General features: G+C 40.1%; 2 protein-coding genes across 2 annotated transcripts in view; both read right to left on the bottom strand.

Annotated features, from left to right (window-relative positions):
• Positions 1 to 2,172: 2,172 nt before the first annotated feature.
• Positions 2,173 to 7,910, bottom strand: LOC141809031 (glycerophosphodiester phosphodiesterase 1-like). The gene is made up of 6 exons (XM_074695834.1): positions 7,533 to 7,910; positions 6,677 to 6,852; positions 5,133 to 5,238; positions 4,877 to 4,969; positions 3,316 to 3,527; positions 2,173 to 2,384 (listed from the first exon to the last, which is right to left on the bottom strand). Exons 1-6 carry the CDS (start codon positions 7,791 to 7,793, stop codon positions 2,237 to 2,239), a joined length of 996 nt encoding a protein of 331 aa, XP_074551935.1. The 5' UTR covers positions 7,794 to 7,910; the 3' UTR covers positions 2,173 to 2,236.
• A 2,299-nt stretch (positions 7,911 to 10,209) lies between these two features.
• dnaaf5 (dynein axonemal assembly factor 5) overlaps positions 10,210 to 27,132 on the bottom strand; it is a 42,603-nt gene continuing 25,680 nt past the window's right edge. Inside the window, exons 10-13 of the mRNA XM_074696625.1 lie at positions 19,191 to 19,341; positions 17,387 to 17,543; positions 17,062 to 17,253; positions 10,210 to 10,758 (exon numbers count right to left, since the gene is read on the bottom strand). Coding sequence (XP_074552726.1) covers positions 10,610 to 10,758; positions 17,062 to 17,253; positions 17,387 to 17,543; positions 19,191 to 19,341 — 649 coding nt within the window. The 3' untranslated portion in view covers positions 10,210 to 10,609. The remainder of the gene's footprint in view (positions 10,759 to 17,061; positions 17,254 to 17,386; positions 17,544 to 19,190; positions 19,342 to 27,132) is intronic.

The raw sequence follows: 27,132 nt of genomic DNA, 5'->3' as shown, positions 1-27,132 counted from the left end.
TCATGAAGGCTGCCAATACCAGCATCCAAAACTCAAGGCATTTTTTAAAAAATGTTGTAGTAAGTCCTCCTCCCCGGTAGTTGGTGTTGCTGTGGTTTGACATCACAGAAAAGTGCGTCAGGTCCAAGCAGCAACCTCTGGTCTAAGAATACGAGACAATGCGGGAGTGTTGTTTGAGTTTTATTTTGGACTTAATAGCAGAGTGATGGTGCCGTTTTTGTTCTAAATGATCTGTCAGTGTTAAATGAAATTTAGTATATCACAAGTACTTGTATCTGTACTCTGTTTCTGTGAGTACTCATGAGGGATTACTCATACTGGTATCTGTCTGAAAAAGAAGTCGAACATCCCTAAAATATATCAAATACTCCTAAGACTTAAAAAAAAGTCTTATGAGTGGTTGTAGAGGAAGAGTTCCCTCATTAACAAATCTTATTTTTGCACCCTGTCACAGAGCAGATCTTGAAATGCAAAAGAAGAAGGAGTTTTAGGAACGTCCACAGCTTTGGTTTGAAGACGTCGGGGGAGGATAGATTAGGCTGCACATGTGTGACCGATGCCCTTTGCAAAGTGACCCAGCATATGTTGACTTTTATTTGAAAGTGTGTTAAATTTCCATAACTGAAATGTGGAGCTGTCTGGACACTCACGTAGAGACATGTTTACTTCCAGTGAAACTTTTCTTGGTTAAAATGTTAATATTTTCAAACATGGTTCTCTACTCAGATACTTTACAGTTCTTTAACGCAGCATTATTTCAGTATTCAAAAAAGAAATAAATAGATAATTTTAAGAAAAAAAAAAAAAAAACAATTTAAAAAAAAGGGGAGTTAGTTCATGTTTCTACATTTTGAATCAAAACTGTGTGTGGGAATATACAATACTACTAAAACTAAAAAAGTTAAATTTGTATACGTAAACAAAAGTATTTTTCTTATCATTTCATACATTCTAGCATCACAAAAAAAAGTCTCTTTTCTACAATGAGGTTATTGAAGATTGTCTCTGCCTTGAACTGCACACACACAGAAAACATTCAGGTTCAGTGGTGCATTCACTTTCCCTTCAGAATAAATCCTTTAGAGCACAATCAGAAACAATAAAAAAAGGCATCAAAAATGATAATTCCTTGTTGATATTATTTGAAGCGTTCTAAAAAAGTCTGAACAACCAAACAATCATCATGTCAAACTGAAGAATATTTACAAAAAAACTTTTTAGTTTGTCCTTGTATAAATATCTTAATTATCAGGCATTGTTATGCCAGTGAGTTTAATTTTACAACTATTTACACATGGTGTCTCTTTAAAGGTTCAGCAGAGCTCAGAGGGTAGAAAAGATCTGTAAGGTGGTGTAATCCTAATCCCTGTTCCTGGACAGCTGCAGGTAACGTATAGAGACGGATCATCACGGTTTAATGTGTCCGTTATTTAAAGTGAACCTGCCCGTGTTACCTGTATGCCAGCTACAGGTAATGATGTAACACTACACCTCCATCATGTGTTTCTACAGAGCTCAGGTTATTTGACTTTCTACCACGCCAAGCTTCACATTTCTAGCATCTGTTAACTTTAATTCAGTATTTCATTTAGTTTTAAAGAACTTTAAATTGGGAAATGAAGTATTTATTGTGTTCTTAGCATTTTTAAACTACAGTATAAATGTTAGACTATAAAAGTTTAAAGCAGTGCACTTTTTTAGCGTTTCTGTGAACAATCTCTTTGTGAGTCACAGGATGTTTAGTAATTTAATCTACTATTTGGGGACATTTCAGATTACAGACCAGTTAATAGGGGCTGGCTTGTTCATTTAAGGACACACACTAAGCTCCTAATTAGGACAAAAAATATTATGGGTCACTGGTTAAGGTTAGGCTCAGGTTAACACCAGTGACAAGAGGTTAAAGTCACGTTTTTAACAAAAAGGATCCAAGACATTCAGTTTCATGTTTTAAAGCTTCCTCCACTCCACTGTTGGATGCACTCTCACTAGGAACTTAGTTTGGAAATGAACTCCTCTGAATTCTGACAGTTTTTTTGGTTAATCACAAAATTATCACAGCAACAAGTCCCGCCCCCAAAGGTTCCTGTCCCTTTAAGAGGTTTTGATCTCTGAGAAAAGAGGTGAAATCAGGTCCCGGGACTTAATGTACACCCTGGTGCCTGCAATTTATTTTATGTGTGTGTGTGTGTGTGTGTGTGTGTGTGTGTGTGTGTGTGTGTGTGTGTGTAGTCATTCAGTAGTTAGATTCACAGTCCTCCAGCAGGCTGTCAGTGATGTAGCCGATCTTCAGCAGGTTTTGGTAGAAGTCTTTCTCCACGGCAGTGTTAACAGTCCAGCCCAACACTTCCACACCTCGCTCTGCCCAGAACTGGACATAGTCCCTGAGGGGAAGAAAGAAAAAGAAAACTCAATCATAAAAATTACTCTGTGCTGAACATTTTTCCTCTCTTTTGCAAGTAATACATGCTATAGAGCAGAGAAACGTATCTAAACGGATAAGTCAAGGCTACACATAATGAATATGTTTGTTTTAGGGATGTCCCAATCAGCATTTTTTGCCTCCAATCCCGATTATTTATTAATGAGTACCAGCCGATACCGAGCCCTGATCTGATTCTTTGGGTTCAAGATAAACTTTGCTGAAGAATTGAGAAAGTGAAGAAGCAGATTTTTTTTGTTTTGTGTATGAAAAATACTGAATAGTAAAAAATTAAAGTTAAAGCTTATTACGTTCATTTAACTTAGTCCAGCTAGTTTTGAAGCTAAAACTCTCTGGATCTCAAACCCGTCAGCAGGGTCAAAATAACACTTATTTTTAAATGACTGGCATTTTCAAACCATTTGTTTACTCCTAAAACTGAAAACACTGGGGTAAATCGACAGATTCTCAAGTTTCCAAGGGTACCTGAATGTATCACATATGAAGCTGGAAACATGTTTCGACATGATGCAAAAGATGGGAGAGTTTCATCAACATCCCTCTTAATTCGTCTGTCTCGGTTTTACTGATGCGTCGGCGTGTGGCAGCAATCTTGGCTTTGTGACGGCTAACATAAATGATTGGTTGAGAGGATCGGCTAGCATTCCCGATCACCAATACATTAAAAAAATGCCAAAATTGGCCCGACCCATTACTAGTGATCGGGATCAGGTCATCCCTAGTTTTTATCCTACATAGATATGATTATAAAATAACAGAGGATAGTTTAAATTTTTTACAGCATGGATGACACAAGATTATACAAATACCTACAAGCTAGCACCCTAACATCTAACTCTGAACCTGTGCATTTGACCACAAAGTGAATTTACAATGAGATGGAGTCTTTGTGTACGAGGATGGCAGAGACTCCACACAGTTTCCACAGGATGTGGTGATGGGCCCAGTCCAACAAGATGTCCAGAACCCCCGTCCACAGCTGACCCCACGTGGACAAGCTGCGAGGAGTACCGTCGTCGAAGCGGCTCAGTCTCCAGGGCCGGTGGGTGAGAGCTGTGACCACGTTAGAGTCGGTCTGACGCATCTGAGGAGGAGCAGAGGTCAGAGGTCACCAGAGAAGAACAGTAAGAATTAGACAGAGGACTCAATCAGTCAGTCAGTCAGCCAGTCAGGGTTAAACCTTTGCTGAATTTAATGACGTCATGTGGAGGAGCTCAGTTTAGAAGCATCTTATAATCACGTAGATGAACAAGGGACAAGATGTGCAAATGAAAAAAAAAAGATGTGAAAAAAAAAAAGAAGGTAAAAATAAATGCTGGCCTGTTAATAATAAACACATTACCCAACTGGGAATATTTACCTCCGCCAAGGATGTTATGCTTTTGGGAGAGTTTGTCTGTTTGTAAACAACATAACTCAAAAATTAACTAACAGATCTTGATGAAATTTTCCGGAAATGTTCAAAATAGGATAAGGAAGAAGTGATTAAATTTTGGAGGTGATCTGGATCACCATCTCGATCCAGGACTTTTTTAAAGGACTCTCTATTATTGTGAGATAGGGCCGTTTTCACCATATGTGTTAGTGATAGACCGATATGGATTTTTCATGGCCGATACTGCTACCGATTATTTGTAGTCAAGGAGGCCAATAACTGATATTTTAAGCTGATATTAATTTACAGCCAAAATTTTGGGGTCAAAATTTTTGGGGTCAAAATTTTGAATAATAAAAACTCCAACACTTAACTGCATTCAAATGCCTTCAACATATGTTTTTTAAACAGCTCCCAGGCTCAGTAGCATGTTTTATAAAGTTAAATCAAAACTTAAAAAAAAAAAAAATGGCTAAAGTTTTCGACAGTAAATAAAGTTTTCCAAAATTTCAGTGTAACTGCAATAACTGTAATAACTGCACTGCTGATTGGCTGTTACCCAAGCCATGACTCTGCTTGTAACCAATCAGATGGTACTGTGGGTGGGACAGTGCTGGGGACTGAGTAGTGACTGCAGACAGCAATGCGGTTGCATCAGAGCCAACAACGCAGTTTTGAATTTTTTTCTTATTGGTCGTCGGATTAAAAAAAAGGCTGATGCCGATATGCCTCAAAATGCCAAATATCGGCCCCGATAATCGGCCCAGATGATAATCGGTCTATCCCAACAAGATGTTGCTTTGCAAAACAATACGAGACAAGGTCACCATAATTTCTGACAGATGTTAAAGTAGGATCCAGATCCTGGCAATATTCTGGATACTAGGATCTGGAATATGAAACATGTACTGGGTCATCATAATTTTCAACACTGTCAGGTAAAAAATTATCGTACAAACAGTATAACATTAAAGTAGGACTAAAGTGTTGGTGACACTCAAAATATGCTTGGTGGAGGTCTGTGCTCTCTGAGTGCTTTTCTGTTTCTGTTTTGTTACCTTGTAGATAACTTTGGGTTCAAATGAAGACACAATGCTAGAGTTGTAAAGGATCGGGAACTTCTTAAACATCTCATGAAGAACTACTGCTGCCTGAGAAGAAAAATGCAGAGAAAAGAGACAACTCAGAGAACATTTCTTCGTCTTCTGATCACAGACATCACAGAGACTTCAAAGTGTAGCTTTAAATAGATTATGCTTATAAACTCTTCTCAGAGCTTATTTGCCTGCTGCCTTAAAGTAGAAGATGCTGTACCTTATCAGGTTGACCTCTGACATCGAAGAAGATGGTCAGCTGGTGTTTGATGCACTCCTGCACTGCCTCCTGCAGAGTTGGGACCCTCTCTACACTGAATTTGTCCCTGGATTAGAAGAAAGAAAACAGCAGGATTTTAGGGATAAATGCTCCATCTGTGTCAATATTTCATTCTCTAAAGTTGGTTTCTTGATTTCTTGTGAGTCTTTTATTTCCTGATAAGAGATAATGAAACTGATACTTGAAATGTGCAAACAAAAATATCTCTATAAGAAGTCATTTAACCTCCAGTTAATCAAAAATGAGTGACTCGAGCAGGGCTGTCTAATTTGGGGCCCTCGGGCCAAACTTGCCCCGCCACAGATTTTTTCCGGCCCGCTGCCAATGTTTGAATTTTATTCTATAGATATATATTTTCAATTATTATTATATTTCCACTGCCAGCAGCCTGAATTTCTCATTTTTTCATTTTATTCATTCATTTTTTCAATTCTTTTCCTGACAACAAATTAACACAGTGTTACATTTGGAGTAGAGTGGCACAAGTCCTGTCAGCTCAAATCTGAATGTCCATGATCAGAGAGTGAGAAGATGCAGGGTCATGGCTGGGATGGAGTGTATGAGACAGTGGCTCTCTGACAAAAGAAAGTTTAAAAAAAGTTGGGAACATGAGTTTTTTTGTTTTTGTTTTTTTTTTTTACAGAAATTGATTCCACAGCAGTATGTTTAATATCTAGGTAGAAAGTTGTTGTTTTAAAAGAGTACACTCTTCATAAATTAAAGGTCCCATATTATGCAAAAATCTCTTTATTAAGTCTTTTAGTGAAATTTGTGGGTCTTTGGCTCTCAGCCCACAAAATGTGATATTTAATGACAAAACCTGTATTTAGTAGTGCTTGTGAATGTAAAATCCTGACCTAGAACGAGCTGTTTGGAATTTCCGGGATTTGCCGGCGTCAGCGATTCCATTTTTTGACCAATCAGGAGCAAGTCTGACCTGATTGGTCCACAGGAGCAGATACCCCTGAAAATGCACTGTTTTGGTTTCATAGGACCATGTTGTGTCCTATTGTGTTCAGGTTATATCACACTAAATGTCTTTGAAGACATAGGCCTTGTATTTGTGTGTATGGATGTTCAGTAGTTTCATGCTGTGAAATACAATAAAGAAAAGTGTTTCCATTTTCATAATTACTTGTATGAGTATTTATTTTGCACAATTATGCTATAGGCATATTGAATATCATGCATTGCAACGTGAATATTTACTTTTGGCCCGCGACCCTCCACCTTTCCTTCATGGCCTTTCACTGAAAAGAATTTGGGCACCCCTGGACTCGAGCAAGAGTCATACATTCAGTGTTCCTGTACATCTCAGGAAAAAGTGGAAACAACTACTGAAGGGAGATTTTTTTTTAACTTCTGGGGGCAAAAAATACTTTTTTCTGAAAAATATATATTATTATTATTTTTTATACAGCCTTTCCTTATGTCACATGAAGCAGGGTCTCCTCAGTTGCAGGAAAATGAGGTTGTAAACATACTTAAGCCTGTGTCGAGCAGCAGCATCAAGTCTCTTCAGCTGGACCAGGTGCAGTTTGCTGACTGGTCCAGATCCGTTAGTGGTACGGTCCACAGTCTCATCGTGCATCAGAACGGGCACTCCATCAGCGGTGAAACTCAGGTCCAGCTCCACCCCGGTCGCCCCGTTCCTGCTGGCCTGAAGCAGGAAGTGTCAGAAAGAGGAGACAAAAAGGAAATATAGAGGTTAAACAGAATTTAAATGAGAGGTGAAGACATTTTTGATAAGACAACATGCATTAAAACACACAGACCCATAGGTGCCACTGTTACTTGGGTATCTTTGTGTCTTCAGCATCTGTATGACTATGATATCATTTCTAACTTAACAAAGCAGAGTTAGTATCATACTTCCTATAAGTTGCATGCAATATAATGTTTAATGCTGAATAAATAAATGAATGATATAAAATCATGCAGAGATGCAGGAGCAAAGCAGAAAAGAATGGCTGCATAGGAATCTGCATTTTGGGTTACTGCAGAGTACATTACAAGCACAGCTGACTCAGCATCCTCTGTAGCATGTGCTCACTGAGGGAAAAAGCATGTAGGTGAATGAGGATGATATCAAATCTTTGGATGTGTTCAAAGATAATGTGTTACATGAAGACAACATCAAATCACACATATTTCATCTGAGGGTTCACTGTATCAGTGAGGAGCTGCAGCATGCTGGAACAACTCCACAACATGACTTTGGGGACACCAAGTTCCGACTGAGCCAATCAGCCTGACTAACCCAGATTTCACTGCTCAGTATGTTAGGAGTCTAAAACACTCATGTCAACATTTTCACCCCAACAGATACCCGTATCTCACCTCTCTGATCGCTGCCAGCGTGTTTTCCGGAGCATCGTGGCATCCCCCGCGGTGCGCTACCACCGGCACGACACCTGACGGAGCCCTGGGCCGCAGGACGCGGCTGGCCTGCTCCGTCGGTACCGGAGGAAACCGGAACATCACCATGAAGACGTAGAGGAATGCAGTGAGGAGAGAGGCCCCGGCTGCGCTTCTCGTCGCCAGCATCACCAGCAGAAACACTGCCGAGAAATACAAGCCTTCATCCCCCAGCTGCAGCATGATGGAGGAGGGATGTTTACCGCAGGAGGAGAGGACCGTGCTGCAGAGGGACGGCACGGACGGAGCGCGGCTGTCAGCAGTTCATGGTGGAGGGAGAGACTCACAGATGTCTGATTTCGTAACTGAGCAGAGAATGAGGGAGGAGGGAGGGGTGGCAGTTTTATTTAAAAATATGTAAATAAAAATCTTAAATCAATGGCTAGAGACGTCTGACAAGCACGTTAAAAATAAAATTACACAAGCCTTCTAGGTTCTTTTTTTTTTTGCCTTCAATTAATCAGGAATAAAGTCGTTTTTTTTTTTTGTTTTTTTTTTTTGTTTTTTTTGCAAAAGTTTTCTGGCCATGATAGACAGCAGTTACAAATTTACAGCGGACACAGATACAAATCCCACACTCAAAACAACACAAAACAACTTTCCCCAGGATTCAAAACCTCAGATGTATCTGATTGGAGACAGATGCACCTGCCTCCAAATCATCCAGGATCTGTTTAAAAGCGTCCAATAAGCACAGTGCACCACGTTTCAAATCTTTCTGTAGATGTTCCAGCTTCAGGGAAAATTCAAGCAAACTTAAGAACTTTATTCCCAAATTCAGCTCTGATGCTCTGAGCAGACAGTGGGCTAATATAAGATTCTCTGAAGGAAGATTATGAATTCCTGTATTTTTCTGCAATGTGGCTGAAGATAAGACGAGAACAGACCTAAGATACACGTATAAATGAAAAGATACCAATATTTCGGTATTATTTAGAGCAGGGGTCTGCAACCTTTACTTTCCAAAGAGCCGTTTTGCCTTAGCTCACCTGGATGAAAGTCACCCAGGAGCCACAAAATCTACTTTATCTTCAAATTAAGACAAAAAAGTCTATAATCTCGTGAATAATTATCTAAATGAGAAGTTTTTGTGTGTGTGTTTTGTGATTTCTTAGTATTTTATTTTTAATAAATTTGCAAATTTAAGAGAAACAAAACAAAAAGTTTTAATGTCATAGATTTAAAAAATGTGCAAAATTTATGAAGTTTCAATAAGTTGAAAATAAAAAAAAAATCAAAAATTTGCAAAATAAAAAGGAATTAGAAAATGTGCAAAAAAATAAATAAAAACAACAACAAAAAAAAAACACTAAATAATGCAATTTCAAAATTTTGCTCAACTTCGGAAAAATTGAAAAACTTTCTAAAATTTGCAAAAAGGGGAGATTTTTATATAGAATTCCAAAAATTTCCTTAATCTTCAAAAATTATGGATTTTTTTCTTAATTTGCAAAATGTCAGAAAATTGAAATAAAAAAAATCCCCAAAAATTGCAAAAAAATTAAAAACTTTATTTTAAGAGGCGATGTATTTTTTATTAAAAAATGTTTTATTATGATTTTACTTAGCTGCTGTGTAGTTATCATTAATATCATCTTTAAAAAAATAAAAAAAAACCTGCTTTTTTAATAATATTTTTAAAGCTACAATGAGCCACTGCAAAGGAGTCAAAGAGCCGCAGGTTGCAGACCCCTGATTTAGAGCGTGCAAGCTTTCAGCTGAGGCGTGTGTATGACGTCAGAGTAATCAGCTAGGGTGACTTCAAACGTGGTGGTAGCACCTTAGGGCAGAAAACACAACACTTTATAACCACTCAAAAAAGGGAGTAGCAAAAATAGTGAACATGTTTTTTCTTTTTGGTAAATACCACACCCCCAAAGCAAAATTCTCCGGTTCTGAACCATTATTCAAACTACTACTCACGGAGATCAGGTTCTTTATAGAGTCAGTAAGACAGTTAACAAACAAAAAATCAATAGAATTATGTAATATTTATGACAATATGATAACTTAACATACCATAATGTAATGATGGGTTAGATTATATTTGTCATGTCTTGTACTAGTTTTGTATTCTTGATTTTGTCTGACTGTCTGACTTGGGTTATTTTATTTATTTAAATTTTTTGATTTGTGTTTTGTTTTTGTTCCTGTTTTTATGTTACTCATTTTTTTAAATATTTATGATAGATTTCGAAATGAAATATCTGTTTTTCTTGTAAATATATCACATGTATATCTGTACAGTTTACCAATAAAAATAAATAAATAAATAAATATATATATATATAAGAAAAGAAATGTGGTGGTAGCAGGGCAAGCACACACAGTCTGTCCTGTGACATGGAGGTGCACAAATAAATTCTATTAGTGTCAAAAATAAATAACTTTAAAAAAAAACCAAAAACAAACAACAAAAAAAAACGATGTGCACTGATGCTGACATACAGGCTTGAACACACTGACCTTTACATTATCCTGATCAAAATCATCATGGACGATGACTTTGTTGTCAATAAAGGAAACTGAACTACATCACGCACAGGAAATAACCATATGCAACCTTTAAAAACAAAACTCAGTTAATCACAGGCAAAAAAGCTTTTATTTTGAAGGCAAAAATCATATGACACGGAGCACCTGTGAACAAGGAGCCCAAGGTCGAGGTACAGGTAACACATGGAAACATTTGAGTTTACAACTGAAACATTTCACATCCAGATAAATTCAATTTATTTCTTTTACCATCAAACATCAGAACTAAAGGAATGCAACACAAGGTACAACTGTAGAAAATGGAAAAGGAAAGATTGTGCCATAAAATGTCTACTTAAAGTTATTAAACCATTTAAAATCAGTCAGAACGGCTGAGATAAAAAGTAAGTTTCACGTTGAAAAAGGATGCAGACTCTTCTTTTTTTTCCTCAGTGCAAATTGAACAGTTTCACATAAGGATTATTTAAGGCACACTGTTGAATCTGTGTTTGGTTTCTTGTCTCTCAGGATTCTGCTGAAGTCTCTGTCTGCAGTGAGCTGATGTGCTGCAGCAGTTGGTCACAGTACACAGGACTCCGCTGTCTGTCTCTTACTGCCTCCACCTCTTTTTTCAAGAGCATCGGGTGAACTGAGCTTCCTTTCTTCAAGACCTCTGGACACAGAAAAAAAAAAAAAATTAAAAAACAGAAATACCTAAGTCTTGAAATCATATGTCTAGTGTCTTATATTTCTCCACCAGCAGATGGCACTGGTGAACCTTTACATCTGCAGGTAAAATAACATTTCTGTAAGTGCTGCTTCCTTCCACTGAGAGGCACTGTTTCTCTGTTTAAACCTATCATCCCATCATTCCCACACTGTCTGCTGCTCCTCAGAGGTGTATTAAATTACTTGAAATGCTGTCAATGGGAAATGCTTTGTAAACCGCGGAGCAAAGTGGTGACACGCCATCACAGCGGATAAGTTAGCTCATGTAAACTCATCATCTGATACTCGCCTTTGTTCTTCAAGGAGATGGAGGGGAATTTTAGCTTTGTGTATACTGTACTCAGCTGGAACAGAGGCAGGGGTGGGGGGGTGTGGGATTCTGAATCAAAGGAGAACAAAGATGACTTGTGAGAAGTGAGTTATCACTGTGCCAGCAGCCTGTTTGATTGAGCAGGTAGCAGCCACGCTGCCAGGACAGCGGGATTATCGGGGTGGAGGACAGGAAGAGGGAGAGAAAAGGAGGGATGAGAGGTGCTGTCTGTCATGCTGTCAGGACATGCTGCAGACATCAAGACACTTCTCAGATATGCTTTTGAAATCCTAGAAGCATAAGAATGGGATCAACTATGGGAGGCACAAAGAAGAAGAAAGTGAATGAGGAGGGGAAGAAAAGAAAGCTTCAAACAACGGCATGCATGAGAATGAGGAATGCTTCCACATTTGTGGTGCAGGCGGCTGAAGGTGCTGTCAGATACAGACGATCCCTCAGCGAGATGTGAGGTCATCTTGTTTCACAAAGAGACTCAGAGATGTCTCTGAATCCATCTTACTTCATGAAGATTATAGTTCTGTAGATCTGGGCTGCACACAATGGCTCCTGTTTGTATCTCTATAAAACTTTGGCCAGACTTGGTGAAACACTCTGTGTGTGGCCTTTTGAGAGTATAAACAATGATGTAAATCTTCCAGAGACGGTGCAGGCCTTTGCAATGAGTGATTAATTAAATATGGATAATTAAATATTAATTATTACCTTTACTCTCCTTCTGCAATGTAATTAGAGATTAGTTTGGATGGCTACACACATATTGCAATGAATTAGCATGTTAGCATAGCAGAAAAATATTTCCGTTTCCGTCCTGTAAATATTTCAATTTTAATCAGTAAATACCAAAAAATAACAACACTTATAAAACATGTCTCCATATGTTACTACACTGTCTGGCCAGAAAAAAAGTCGCCACCTGGATTTTACTAAGCTAATAGGTAGGAGCCCCCTATTGGATAATTACTGCAATGGCGATTATCTTCCAGCTGGCAACATCTGGTGCAATGAGCTGCTTCTCATTTCTTAAAGACACATCCCGTGGCCGTGGAAAAGATGTTCGTCTGTTTAAGAAGGGTCAAATCATTGGCATGCATCAAATAAAGAAAACATCTAAGGAGATTGAAGAAAGGATTGAAATTAGGTTAAAAACTGTCCCTCGCATTATTAAAAACTGGAAGGATAGTGGGGACCCATCATCTTCAGGAAGAAATGTGGCTGGAAAAAAATCCTGAATGATCAAGATCGGTGATCACTTAAACATTTGGTGAAATCAAACGGAAAAAAACAACGGTAGAACTCAGGGCTATGTTTAATAGTGAAAGTAAGAGCATTGCCACACGCACAATTTGAAGGGAACTCAAGGGATGGTGTAGCGTTAAGAAAACCACTAATCAGTGAGGATAACCAGAAAAAAAGCTTCAGTTTTCATAAAGATTGGACTCTTGAACAATGGAAGGTCATGTGGTCTGATGAGTCCAGACTGACCCTGTTCCAGAGTGATGGGCCATCAGGGTAAGAAGAGAGGCAGATGAAGTGATCACCCATCATGCCTAGTGCCTACTGTCCAAGCCTGTGGGGGCAGAGCTATGATCTGGGGTTGCTGCAGTTGGTCAGGTCTAGGTTCAGCAACAGTCTGTGCTCAAAGAATGAGGTCAGCTGACTACCTGAAGATACTGAATGACCACACTGAAAAAAAATGAAATCTTATCAAGTGTTTTTGTCTTATTTTCGGTAGAAAAAAAAATCTTTTTAAACTTAATAAGAGCCACACACACCTGAATTTCCAGAAAAATGTCTCGTTTTAAGTTGTTTAAAGACAAAAATGAGGTCTGAATTACTTGTAATAAGTTAAAAAGAAATCTGCCACTGGAACAAGAGAAAAGTTATTTGTATTAAGGCATTATTCTAGTTTCAAGCAAATTTTTCTTGTTCCATTGGCTGATTCTTTTTATTCGTTACAAGCAATTCAGACCTGATTTTTGTTTTTAAATAACTTGAAACAAGACATTTTTCTTGACTGATCAGTTAAATGTGGCCCATATCAAGTGTAATAACACCATTTCTTACTTAAAATAAGACAAAAACACTTGTTAAGATGTCAGTTTTTTGCAGTGCAGGTATTCCATCAAGAGTTTTTTTTCTTCCCTGATGGCACGGCCATATTCCAAGACGACAATACCAGGATTCATCAGGCTCAGATTGTGAAAGAGTGGTTCAGGGAGCATGAGACATCATTTTTTACACATAGATTGGCCTCCACAGAGTCTAGACCTTAGCCCCATTGAGAATCTTTGGGATGTGCTGGAGAAGGCTTTGTGCAGCGGTCAGACTCTACCATCATCAATGAAAGATCTTGGTGAAACACTAATGCAACACTGGATAGAAATAAATCTTGTGATATTGCAGAAGCTTGTTGAAACAATGCCACTGCGAACATGTGCCGTAATCAAAGCTAAAGGCTGTCCAATAAAATATTAGGGTGGCGACTTTTTGGCAGTGTCTTTCCCTCTGTTTTGCAGTTCTTAGGTCAAAGCTTCTTGTTTAAGTTCATATTTATGAAAATGGGTCACATGTATGGAAACTTTGTAACTGGATGCATTGATTTTTTTAAAAATAAAAATGGAGTCCAGCTGTTTAAAGTTTTCCAAAACTCGTACAGTATGTACAACATTCTTCCTCCTGCGGTCGGTTTTGCAGACATCCATAACCAGTGGCTACAACAAAATTGCGTTTTGTTCTTGGACCGCTTTCAAAAGCCGTCTTGCTGAGGTAGAATTCATGGTATGGAAGCTATTGCTGCATCTGGTGTGAGCATAAATACTTTCTCATCTTTTTCTTTTTTTTTATTTCACTGTATCTCCGTTCCCTTCATGTCTAGTCATATAAGATGAGAGATCTCAGCTGAGGCCTCCCTCACAGCGCTGGCTGAGGCATCAGCGCTCACCTGCTTCCTGTCAGAAGTAATGACAGCTAACATCTCTGTGAGTGGGAGCGAGTGAACGTCCAGAGGATCTGAGCACATTTCCTTCTGACTTTCCACTGATGCACCAATAAAACAGCCATGAAGCAACTGACAGGAAACACAGGGTTTGAGGGGAGGATGGTAGACGGACAGAGGAAAGATGGAGGGAGTTCTCAGGACGGGATGCAGGACAGATGTGGACAGGTGGTGAGGGTGGAGGGTGTCCATGATTTTCTCATTAGATGGGGTAGTTGAGGGTGTGAGTGGCAGAGATTTGGCTTACCAGACTGAGAATTTACCAAACCCACTTAAACAGACCTGATCAAAATCTTGAGACCAGTTGAAAAATTGCTAGAATATGCATTTTGCAAATTTGGTTCTTAAGGTTTTACGTAGAGCTACAATATGCAAAAGCAAGAAGAGGGAGTGTGACAAAAACATTTGGAACTTAATAAAATAAAGAATAAAATGAAATAGGTTGTTTATCAGCTGATCAAAAGTTTAAGACCACAGAATATTAAAGCCAAAATCTGCTCAAAATGTTCATTTTCTGTCAGGCATTCACATGGTCATACCCTTCTGATGGCTTAAGCTAAGAAGCTGTCTCTTCTTGAATGTAGTCGGATCGTCGAGCTGCATAAGCCAGGCCTCTCACAGCGTGCCACTGCTGCTGAGGTTGGACCCAGTAAGACAGTCATTCTACATTTTATGAAAGATCCTGAGCATTATGGAACAAAAAAGTCAAGTGGTAGACCCAAAAAAATTACACCTGCACTGAGCCGGAGGATCTGATTGGCTGTCTGTCAAAACACAGGGTGGTCCTCGACACAAATTAAGGCCCTTACTGGTGCCGACTGCAGCGCAATAACCATCAGACGGCATCTGCGGGTTTCAAAAACAAAAATCTAATTTAAAGGCCTCGTCTCCTTCAACGCCACAAAACTGCCTGTTTAGACATTGCTAGTGAGCATCAAACATGGGACATTGAAAGGTAGAAAAAAGTTTTATTCTCTGAAGAGAAAATATTTAACCTTGATGGTCCAGATGGCTTCAACGTTTCTGGCATGACAAGGAGATCCCACCCAAGATGTTTTCTACCCAGCACAGTGGAGCAGGGTCCATCATGACCTGGGGCTTTTTCATTCAGTGAACACTGGAGCTTCAGGTGGTGCAGGGTGGTCAAACGGCGGCTGATTACGTGCAGATGTTGCAGCGGGCATCCTTCATAACTGAGGGCCCTTGTCTGTGTGGTAACAGCTGTTTTTTCAACAGGACAACGCTGCAGGTCACAATGCTGGCTTGATGAAGGACTTCTTTTGGGGATGGATGGCGAGGGAAGTTCATAAAAATGTCCGTCAGCTCCAGACAGTTGATGCTCTTCATAAAGCCATCTTCACCACTTGGAGCAATGTTCCCAAAAGCTTCCTGGAAACACTCCCATCAAGCATACCCAAACCAATTTTTGAAGTGATAAGAAGAATGGTGGAGCTACTCATTACTGAGTCCTACTGAGAAAAACTTTTGGAAAGTTTTTGTAATTTTTTGAGTGATGGTCTTACCCCTAAATCCCACCGCATGCGCTGTGTAGCACAGTGTGGCGCCCTTGGAGAGCACTTTGATTCCTTTGTAATCTATCAGGCAAATTCCACTGAAAGCGATGCTCGCTTGCCCAGGCGCGAGAAATACGCTCTAGGTCTATTTTCTGCACGGCTGCTTCCAAACCTTGTAAATTCACTGTGGATAAGAAAGCACTTGACAGGAAGTCACGGTGTGAAGTACCCGGGAGATTCCAATTAAAACACAATGCACGAACTCTGAAACGTAAATTTCCCCCATATGTTATAAATAGGCACGTGCATCAGGTAAACAGTTGGTTGGAGGGTCCCAGACACAACACGAAGGCATGGATGAAGAGAATCTAATCTTGAGAGTGGAGAAGTTCAACATTCTGTATGATCCCAAACATCCTTTTTATAAGAATACAGGCAGAAAGGACAAGGTGTGGACTGAAATATCAAAAGTTATGGGAGTGGATGGTGATCGTGTCATATCGCTATTCATACGAGAGCCTGTGACTCCCCCGAGGACCAGCCTTCTTCCGGATTGAATGGCGCAGTGCTGCGCAGCCCGCTGCTTCCAGTGGGGTTTGACAAACGGAGCAAGACCACGACGCAGCGCATGCAGTGGAATTTAGGGGTTAAACTTTTGATCAGCTGATAAACAGCCCATTTCAGTTTACTTGATGTTTTCAATAAATTACTTTTTCAAAATGCTTTTTGTCACACTCCCTCTTCTTTCTTTTGCATATTGTAGCTCTACTTAAAACCTCATAAAGATCCAAAAGTGCAAAAGGTAAATTCTAGAAATTTTTAAACTGGTCTCAAGATTTCGATCAGGTCTGTACCTGAGGGGAATGCTGGGTCTGACAAGACCTTTGGGGCTACCTGTGCTGTCTACTGTGATAAATAGTGTGGAAATACCTGAAATTAATGAAAGAGGAATCTGTTGGCAGTGTGCCAAGTAATAATCTAGTGTCTGATAGAAGAAATTCCTAATTCCTCTCATCCCTCTGTGAGTGTTTGTGACAAAGCAAACTGCTCTGGCCATCATCACAAAATGACAGTAACAGCTGAACACACATGTCAGATAACAGGGGTTTTATGTTCACATCACATAATCATTTAAAGCCCTACAGGCATGAGGATGTTAAGTATTATGTACCCAGCAACGTTATCTCCACATCCTGTCTGTCAACAGTGCATTAAAACCACATACATGAAGTATGCCCTCTAGTGGTTAGAAGTAATAGTGAGAAGTTCTGAAGTTTTTTTTGTTCTAATTTTAATAATCAGGTTGAATTATGTAACAAGGCACTAAAAGGATGTGCTCTTTTCACTCTATAAAGATCCAACCATCCATATCTAGGTTCCAGGTTGAAGCACCCCACCCAGCCTCACCCAGTACGCTGTCCTGCACCGATCCATCAGGGTCATCCAGGTGCAAGAGGAGCTGCTGGAAGAGGAGCTGCAGATGAGCAGAGTAGAACTCAGGGTTGTAGTCTTTGGTCAGGCAGGACAGCCACAGCCCAAGGGCCTGAAGAGAGACGCCGCGCACCTCCTCGCTGCTGTCATCCAGATGCTTCAGCAGCTCTGAAGAGAAGTCAAAGAGGAATGAAAATAACTGATGTGAAAGATACAAATTCAATTCACAAAAATGAATAAAGCATGCCAGTTTAGTTTCACTTTGAGCATCATGCAGAGCGTTAGGTGTGTGGTCTCATACCAGGGTAGATCTTATTGAGCGCTTCAGGATGCAGACTTGTTCCCGTGAGCTTGATGATGCTGGACAGAGAACGACAGGCAAACAGTCTGCCCATCTGAGAGTCTTCATCCAGAGCTGACAACACCAGGGGAAGCAGCTTCTCCTCTATGCACAGCAGCTGCACATAAAAGGCCAGAAATCTAATTTATCACAGGTTACACGGCAAGCTTTGTCCAAGTCTTCAACTGTATTCAAATTTATTTAAAGACACACCTGTTTTCAGTTGACCAAACAGATTTCTAATAATGTTTTTGAGCTGTATGTTTCTTTTTTCCAGGTCTCCACAGCTGGTAAAGTAGAAAAGTACTCCCATAAGAAGTTATGATCTCATACTTCTGGGGATTTTTTTGAGGCTGTGTTATCAGCCACATACTTTAGTTTCCAACACCTCTTTTAAAAATGTGTGCTTCAGAAGTCCTCACCAAGGTCGTAGAGTAAAAGTGATACACATTTAAAATCACTTGGAGGGTATTTTTCTTCTTTCTCTTCTTAATTTACAATACTTCGTGTGTTTTTGTCTCTATCAACCAAAGTGAATTACTGCCTGAGCTATGACAGATTCACATCAGGTTTGTATCAGTTTGAACAGACACGCAGGCAAGGAGCCAAACTGCGGGAGTCCAGTGAAAAGCAATGTTTTCATCACACCCACAGATGAGAAACAGAGGAAATGGACGGACAAGGTGAGGCTGAGCCGCAGGCCAAGAGGTGATGGCTTAAACCTCTGTCACGCCGTCTGTTTGCTATCGAAACCGTGCAAGCCAAACAGTAAAAGACACAGAGAGGCAAGGAGACAGAGAGAGGAGGAAAGCTTGGCTGAGAAGTGATCCGGCATTACATCAGTGACAACATGAAGGTGCCAAGTGTAACTGGAGCTGCTAATTGTTTTCACAGGGAGCAGAAAGGAAACAATGTCCTTCCAAATAAAAGGTTGTTTAATTTGCTGGTGGAAATACAATCACATAGCCCGCTGATGTCGTACCCATCAGAACATGTTTACTTCACCGTCTAAATCGAACATGAACTCAGAGTTCCGTTGTCAGATCTCGTGAAGTGTTCGGGTGCAATTAGATAGTAAAAGCTTGATTGCACAACTATGCACACACACCCTCAACGACACCCTCTTTGTCCCACAGCTGTTTGCTTTGCCCTGTGGTGGAAAATGCATGACTAACAGAGGTGTGTGAGCCGGATTCAGCTGGTCACTCTGGAACGTAAACACAGCCAGATGTGAGTGTGTGACAGCACGCATACTGTAACTGGGCGAAGGATCAGAAAGGCAGGTGCAAGGCCACGTCCAGGGGGATAGTTCCTTCGCAGAACAAGGGCCCGGCACACTGAGGGCATTGTTCCTCAGGGACAAAGGTATGTGAACCCGTTTGACCCCGTGTACACCTGCTACCTGACATGGCCAACTCTTTCAGCCAAGAAGAGAAAAGATGGCGAGTGCTTTATTTTCCTAAATGGCCAAGCGGGACCGTCTATTTTGACGGGAAATGAACGTAACAGAGAAATTGAAGTAAATGTCATCTCCTGATGGATTGAAAGTATGCAATACCACATCTTTCCTTTACAGCTGAGTCAATAAAAAGTGCTTCTGCAGATTTGAGATCAGTGCTACTGGAGAGCTCTCACATCCGGTGTTTGCCTCCAGTGCTTATGGTTCCCTCTGTGCAGATTAAAATAGATAAAACACTGGATCATCTGTCTTTGTGCGGTCACATGGATTTAAGGATGACTGCGCTGCAGGTTTGTGTGTGAGTACCTGCCCAGGCGTGATTGCTCCTCCGTGCAGCAGGGCCAGCAGGCAGCTCAGGGCAGAGGTGCGGACGGCAGCTGCAGTACGGCCTGCTTGCCACACCAGGTTAGGAAGCAAGACGTCACACAGGAAGCGCTCTGACTCATCACGAAAACGCCTGGAAGCAGGAAGAGAGTAGTGTGGAGAAAAGTGATTAACCATTTGCATCTATGTGTTTTCAATGTTATCACTTAGAGGTCATGTGAGTTAAAATAACACATTATTAGCACAGACACTTTCCCACACTTGTTCTCAGACAAAAAAAAAGGGGAATGGAGGAAAACAGCAGACAAGTGCTGCAACATCTGGGTGTCCTCCTTTCCTCTTCTTGGTTTTTTCACACACAGACATCCCTCACACACTAGCAGAGACAAAACAGCCAGCTCTGGAAGCTGCTGCCAGCCTCAGGCCACTCAGCTGCTGTGAGTAAAACTGTTTAAGAGTGTAGTGTAACGTTTCAGCGCCAGTAGGGGGAGACTGTGTGCCACTAAAAGAGCCAAGACTGCACTCATGAGTGGGCTCAGTCTCCTCATCCTGACAGGTGTTGAAAGCTCATCTTGATTCATGAACGACGCCTGGAGATGGAAAAACGTATTTCCACGTTAGTGTGACGTTTTCCAAAGGAAAGAAGAGTGGGTCGTGACCTTTTCTGCCAAAAGTTTATTCCTTTACAACAGTTTGACGGTTTTATGGATTATCCTTCCAAACTGGAAGCTTTAAAATCATAGAAACGGAGTTGCTGTAGACAAAATGTTCTTTGAGTTCTTTACTATAGACCAGGGGTGGCCAACCTGTGGCGTGCGGGCCGCATGTTGCTCTTTGTCTTTCGGTGTGTGGCTCTTTGATCCATTTATCAAAAAAAAAAAAAAAATAGTTATGAGTAGCGGTGTGCCGATCAATCTAAACTATATATATAAATTTATATATAGATGCCAACTTTGGGATCAATTGGGATTGATACTTAAGTTTCAGTTTCTCTTCTCTTCTCTAGAACGAATTTAAACACACAAATACAATAACACACGCTTTAAAAATTGGAAATGTATTGATTTTCATTTCATCTCACGCTTGGATGCCAACGTTGGGATCAGTTGGGATTGATACTTAAGTTTCAGTTTCTCTTCTCTAGTGCGAATAATCCAAAAAGTGTAAAAATTTCTTTTCATGAGGGCTACACACACAAACACAATAAATCTCGCTTTGAAAATTGGAAATGTATTGTTTTTCATTTTATCTCACACTTGGATGCCAACGTTGGGATCAGTTAGGATCGATACTTAAGTTTCAGTTTCTCTTCTCGAGTACAAATTATCCAAAAAGTGTTAAAATGTCTTTACATGAGGGCTGGATCTCGGATAAGAACTCATCCCTGCTCTGTTCCCCCATGCATGAAAATGTGTCTGATTTTAGCCTGGCACATCTCACACTTGGATGCCAACGCTGGGATCAGTTGGGATAGATACTTAAGTTTCAGTTTCTCTTCTCTAGTACGAATTTAAACACACAAACACAATAAATCTCGCTTTGAAAATTGGAAATGTATTGCTTTTTATTTTGTGACATTTCGTTAATGTGTGAGAGGAAGTGTGTTTGTAAGACCACGTGTGTAACGTGGCTCTCTGTAGTACTACAGTTTTTGTGGCTCTTGGTTTTTGACTGGTTGGCCACCCCTGCTATAGGCTATTATCAAGACCCGGGCTTCGTTAAAAATATCCAAAAAGTGTAAAAAATTCTAAGAGCTCATCCTTGCTCTGTTCCCACATGCATGAAAATGTGCCTGATTTCAGCCTGCCACATCTCACACTTCACCTCCTACTTAAATTTCACATCCAGCTTTTTAATTACAGCTCACAACCCCACATGAAACAAAGACATTACGCCTGTGTGTGTCTGTTTGCATGAAAGGCACATGCTCGTACACAAACTTTTTCTCCCTTTCTGCCTGTTCCATTATACACTCTCCCTTTCAGTCTGTCATTATGTCATTTTGGTTGCAGAACAGAGAGCAAAGGTTTTCTCTGGGACTATCATTGTCTCCTTGATGACATGAAGTGTGTGTGGGCTTTAATTTGCCAAGATGAAATCAGGACATAAATCCTGAATGGAGGTATAAGATGAGTGTGAATGGAGATATTATGGCTAACCGCACAGCCTTGCATACTGTGTGGTAAGTTAAGCATTTGTTTGAAACCTTGTGAAGATGTAACATGATTTGACAGCAGTGTGATTACTGGAGGTGTCGCTGAGGAATAAGAGAAGCACCCAGCGGTACAGGTGGCCATGCTGCGAGCCGCTGCGAGCTGCTGAGAGACAGAGGCTTCTTTTGTCTGATAAATGTATTTAAGGTTAAAATAATCTGATGAAAGCTGAAAGTTCCAGTTTCCACATTCCTGGCAGAGTGTTTTGGCTTCAGGACACTTCCTGTTGTTTATAAAACATTTCTCACTGATATAGGATATTACTGCGTCTTATGCTATGCTCACATCAAAGGCCCCTCTAACCTCTCAGCACACAAAGATTATCGGCCGATGCCTCGAATTAACCGACTGAAGAGCAAGGGTTAGTTACACAATGCACAGAAGTCTCCATGGCGACCCTGTGGGTAAAGTTTGTCTTTCTGATGGACAGCAGCAGCTGCTGGGATTGTGGGATCTGGAGAGGCCCTCCTGCTTAATGCATTCCCTCAGATTAGAGCCCCAAGCCTCCAGGCTGAAGGCTGCACAGCTGAGGGTGACGGTGGACGCAGAGAGGGAGGCGCCTCCTATCTTTTATCTTTCATCAGCCAATGACAATTAAAGATTTTACTAAACCACAATAGAGCAATTCGACATAATGGGCTCTGTCTTCACTGTGAGCTACACACGCTGACAAAATTGTTGGTACCCTTTGTTTCATGAAAGAAAAATTCAGTGTTCAGAGAAATAACTTGAATCTGACAAAAGTAATAATAATAAAAAAAATCTATGAAATTTAACCAAGAAAAGTCAGACATTGCTTTACAACCATGTTTCAACAGAAATATTTTAAAAATAAACTCATTACTCATGATGGTACCCCTAGAAAAGACTGAAAATGATGTGACCAAAGGGACATGTCAACCCAAGGTGTGTCCACTAATTAGCATCACAGGTGTCTACAATCTTGTGATCAGTCAGTGGGCTCATATACAGAGGGATTATTTGTTTATCAACAACGGCGGATGCGCACGCAACTTGGGTGCAGAAGCACTGAGGAGTATAATGGTTTGTCAACTGACGTGGAGAAGTTAACCACCAAAAAACACATTTTTTAACTTAATGTCATCACTTTGAGGGACGGCAAAATGCTCCCAGGTTTGTGGAATAGCAGTGAGTGGACAGAAGAGAGCAGCAAGTGGACAGATATTAGGTGGTCAGACGTTTTTAGCAGAGAAACCTAGCGTGTACTCAGTGAGGAAACCCAACTCTCACTCGATGCTCATGACTGCATTATCTGTGGAAACTTATCAGACTGTGACAGACTAGGAAGTAAACATTGTTTCATAATATTCCCTAATTTTACTTTGGTCATAAAATCTGTTTCTGTTAATCATAATTTATAGGTTCACTCATTATTTACTGTCCATATTGAGTCCATGTTTGGTCAGCACCTCAGCCCCAAACCTACTTTTTATTAAAGGGCAACTCCGTTTTTTTGACACCTGGACCTTATTTATAGGTGTGTGCATGCTCATATACTCACTCAGACAAACATCGTGCAGCTCGGAGTCCTTCAGAAGTTATTTAGATCCAACTGATTTTAGCCGCACTTAGCGGGGGCCACGGCAAGGGAGCTTCAGCGCGGGACATAATCTCTGCAAAATCGCTCATTTCAGCTATATTTTTTCATCCATCGCCAGTGTTATCATAAAGTCAGCTCGTCTACCGTCTTCAGACTACGACTTCGAGCTTGACAGTTGTCCTTACCGGTTTGAGCCTCAGTACACGGACGAGGAGCTCCATGAAGGAAGGATGCAGAGGGAGAGAGAGGAAGAGCTGGCTCGAGAACAACTAACAGGAGCACGTCCACGACTCAATGCGAACTGGTGGTGCGCTTGTGGACAGTATTCGCCAATGGCAACAGAAGAGGAATGCGTTTGTGATAACGATGGATAGCGATGGATGAAAAACTATAGCCGAAATGAGCGATTTTGCAGAGATTATGTCCCGCGCTGAAGCTCCCTTGCGGTGGCCCCCGCTAAGTGCGGCTAAAATCGTTTGGATCTAAATAACTTCTGAAGGACTCCGAGCTGCACGATGTTTGTCTGAGTGAGTATATGAGCATGCACACACCTATAAATAAGGTCCAGGTGTCAAAAAAACAGAGTTGCCCTTTAATAAAAAGTAGGTTTGGGGCTGAGGTGCTGACCAAACATGGACTCAATATGGACAGTAAATAATGAGTGAACCTATAAATTATGATTAACAGAAACAGATTTTATGACCAAAGTAAACTTAGGGAATATTATGAAAGTATATGAGCATGCACACACCTATAAATAAGGTCCAGGTGTAAAAAAAAACAGAGTTGCCCTTTAAATAAGCAAAGTCAAATCTGTATTTTGAGTATCAGCAGTTATTATTGCTTGTTTGGCTGACTGGTTAACAAAGGTTGGGTAAAGAATACACATTTAATTACACACACGCAGACGCCGCTGGTGTTTCAGTGTAAAGTGTGACCCTGTTAACTGGTGACTCTCAGCTGTTAATCCCAGCTGCTGTCGGCTGAGTCACCAGTTAGCATGGTCGCTATTAACGCCAAAACACCGGTTGTGCTGATAAAGGTAACAGTCGAAACTTGACAGAAGTTGCCTCTATTGTGTAGTATAGTTTTTGACAACTGACCACAGAACAACTGTACATTTTGATGCTTCTAACAGGTTGACTTTAGTGTTTAAAAAACACTAACTCATCTGAATGAATGGAGATAAATGCTGCTTCTGCGGTTGAGATGCGTGCACATCTTTGTGAATTTGCATTTGAGATTACATACAAAGTCAATGCAAAGACGCATTTAGACCGAGATTGGCCCCGGATGGCGCGTTGGAAGCATTGGAGCATCCGACGCCTCCATGCTCAAGTTGAAAATATTGAACTTTCGATGCGAATTCACGTGAGGCTGTGCTGTGGCAGCCAATCAGCGATGACATTCCCTCACGACATCATTGATTTGATGACGTTGGGGGGAACCGCCACCTGCTCTGACTGCAACCCTGCTGGAAAATGGAGGAGAAAATAACCTGTGCTGTGTGTCATTTTCCGGAGTTAAATGATACGACGTGTGTACTCTACAGAGAAAAAAGGGAGTAGGCTTGGGTGAAAGTCGTATCTTTGTCGTATCTGAAGAAAGACAAACTAAAGCAGGCATCACCAAATGGCGGACCTTGATCTGGATCTGGACCGATTGATGGTTCTGTCCGGACCCGTGACCAATCTGATAAACCTACAAGATTAGATCACTTTTATGTAGCATTTTTTTTTCCAACGGTCGCGGCTAGACACCAAGCAGGCACTGCTACTCCAGTGAAAACGAGAATAGCTTCATTCAGTCGAGCCAACGATATAGTTTGTTTACCCTGCACGGCCATCGCACTGGAGCAGCGGTGAGGAAGCCACATTGCTGACAGCATGGCGTGCTCCAAAAGAAGATGCGGAAAACTATGGCTGTTTTCCAAACTGCCTTCTACATACTACATACTACATGCAAATATAGTATGTAGAAGGCACTACAAAATTCCTGCTGCTTTTGCTTGTAGTATGTAGTATGACTGTTCTTTTGGGTCTGTTTTGTAGTTTACTACTCTGGTTTCCAATCTCGGAAGGTGGAGCTACAGATGATGTTTTTTTTGCCTTTAATATAAATATACAAAACAAGCAATTGGCAGATATTGGCATTTAGTTATTTTGTTAATCATATCAAACAGAATCATCATTCTTGATTTCTTAACTTACACCAAAAGTTATATTGTTTACTGAAAATAAACCTGGAAGGGATTTCTATTTTTACAGCTGATTGGAAAAAAAACTCTTCTATATAATCCATGTATCGTTTAAAAGTGAATTAGTGATTTATATGGGCTTTAATGAATTTGTAGAAGTAAACACCTCTTTTAGATAGATAGATAGATAGATAGATAGATAGATGGATAGATAGATAGAATTTATTGTCATTTTGACATGTAAAATGCACAACGAAATTAAAAGTGCCATACAGTTGGTGCAACATCAAAACTACAACATAAAAAAACAGCACAACAGTAAAACAACAGTGATGAATATAAAACAACACTACAAAAGTCATTTCATTTGCCATTGCACAGTCCCATAATTGTGTAAAGTGCTGTTAATGCTTGTTTTTTGCGGCGTTAAGGGTGGTTATTGCTGTTGGATAGAAACTGTTTTTTAATCTGTTTGTTCTTGTTTTGATTGATTTTAGAACTGGAAGTGAGATTTACGGGTGTTTCTTCGCATCACTTCACTTCTATCTCATGGACCGTCTGACGTTAGTGCTGTGTTGTAGTTGTAATGCTGACTCATTCCAGTAGATGGCAGTAATTCACCAAAACCTGCCACTGCATTGACAAACAGCGTTAGCGTCGTGCATTGTGGGAAACCGTATACCAGGTATACTGAGAAATCTTCCAAGATCAGTAGGACATCTGGGGATTTTTAGTATACTGCAGATTTTGCAAGTTTTACATACTGACTACTACAGACTGAATTTCAGCCCAAATAGTAGGCACTGCTAGTGTAGTAGGCGGTTTGGAAAACAGCCTATTGGTTTAAAGAATGGAATGGGTAATTGATGTTCATTCTTCCTGTGACCAGTTCATGGCATTAGTAAGAAGTGACAACATGAAGCGCCACTACAAAACCAAACACAACTGTTTTTAACTCAAGACACACAAAATAATTGAACTTAGAGCCCATGACAAAAGATCCACCGGACATGTCACATGCCCATTTTTCTCACAAAGAAAAGCTAAAGTATAATAGAGAAAAAAAAAGGGAAAACATGGTTTTATGAGCTCTTTTTGCTTTTGTTTGTGTTTTTGTTTCACAACTTTTATTTGTTTTCTGAAGATAATGACTTTTTAAATTTAAAAGTAAGCCTTCAGTTTTTTAGACTGAGTTCTCTTAAATTTAAGAAAACAGAAGAAAAAGATGTCAAGTTAATTCTATATTTGCATTTTATTATCACTTTTTATTCATTCTTTGTTGACCTATTTACTTAAGGTGCAGGCCTTCAATTCTTTAGGCTGGGACCTCTTTAATGTAAGAGAAAAAAAGGGTTATTCAACTATGTTTACATTTATTATTAATTCATTTTATTGTCAAGTTTCTGCTTCTGAAAATGAAGCTGGACTTTGGTTTGGACCTTTGACTTGGAGGAATTTTTAATAACTGGACCTCAGTGACTTTTAATTGAATACCCCTGAACTAAAGTATGACCTGGGGGCTGAAGTGGTTAAAACAACAAGATTAAAACAGTTTTTTATTTTTTTGGCACACATCTTTCTAAATATAATGTCTTGTGGTTCAGCTGAACTAAGGCTTAAATGTATTGTGTTGTGTTTTTGTCCATGTATTTTTTTCCCCCAAAGTGGATTCAGACAGACGTCCCTTTTGGAAATCTTTCTGCTGCTCTTCAGAGTTACACTTAATTTTTTTTTTGTAAACTGAACATATTGAAGTTTGAGTGACTGTATGAAGAAACTCTATGTTTACAGACTTCATGTATTTTTTTTGGAACAATTTTCACACTGCACATTTTTTTATTAAGTTCAAGGTAACAGGTGAGAGAAGTAAAGGAGGTTTTGGTGGTGGGTACAGGAGGTTCAGGTGTTTAAGCGCTGTCTTGACACAGCCAGGGATGGCGGCTGAGTTGATCC

This window comes from Halichoeres trimaculatus, unplaced genomic scaffold (assembly GCF_033239565.1).
Source record: "Halichoeres trimaculatus isolate MK-OKI-2021-1 unplaced genomic scaffold, fHalTri1.1 fHalTri1_scaffold_20, whole genome shotgun sequence".
Taxonomy (NCBI): Eukaryota; Metazoa; Chordata; class Actinopteri; order Labriformes; family Labridae; genus Halichoeres; species Halichoeres trimaculatus.
This window is presented reverse-complemented; position numbering and strand designations above follow the sequence as displayed.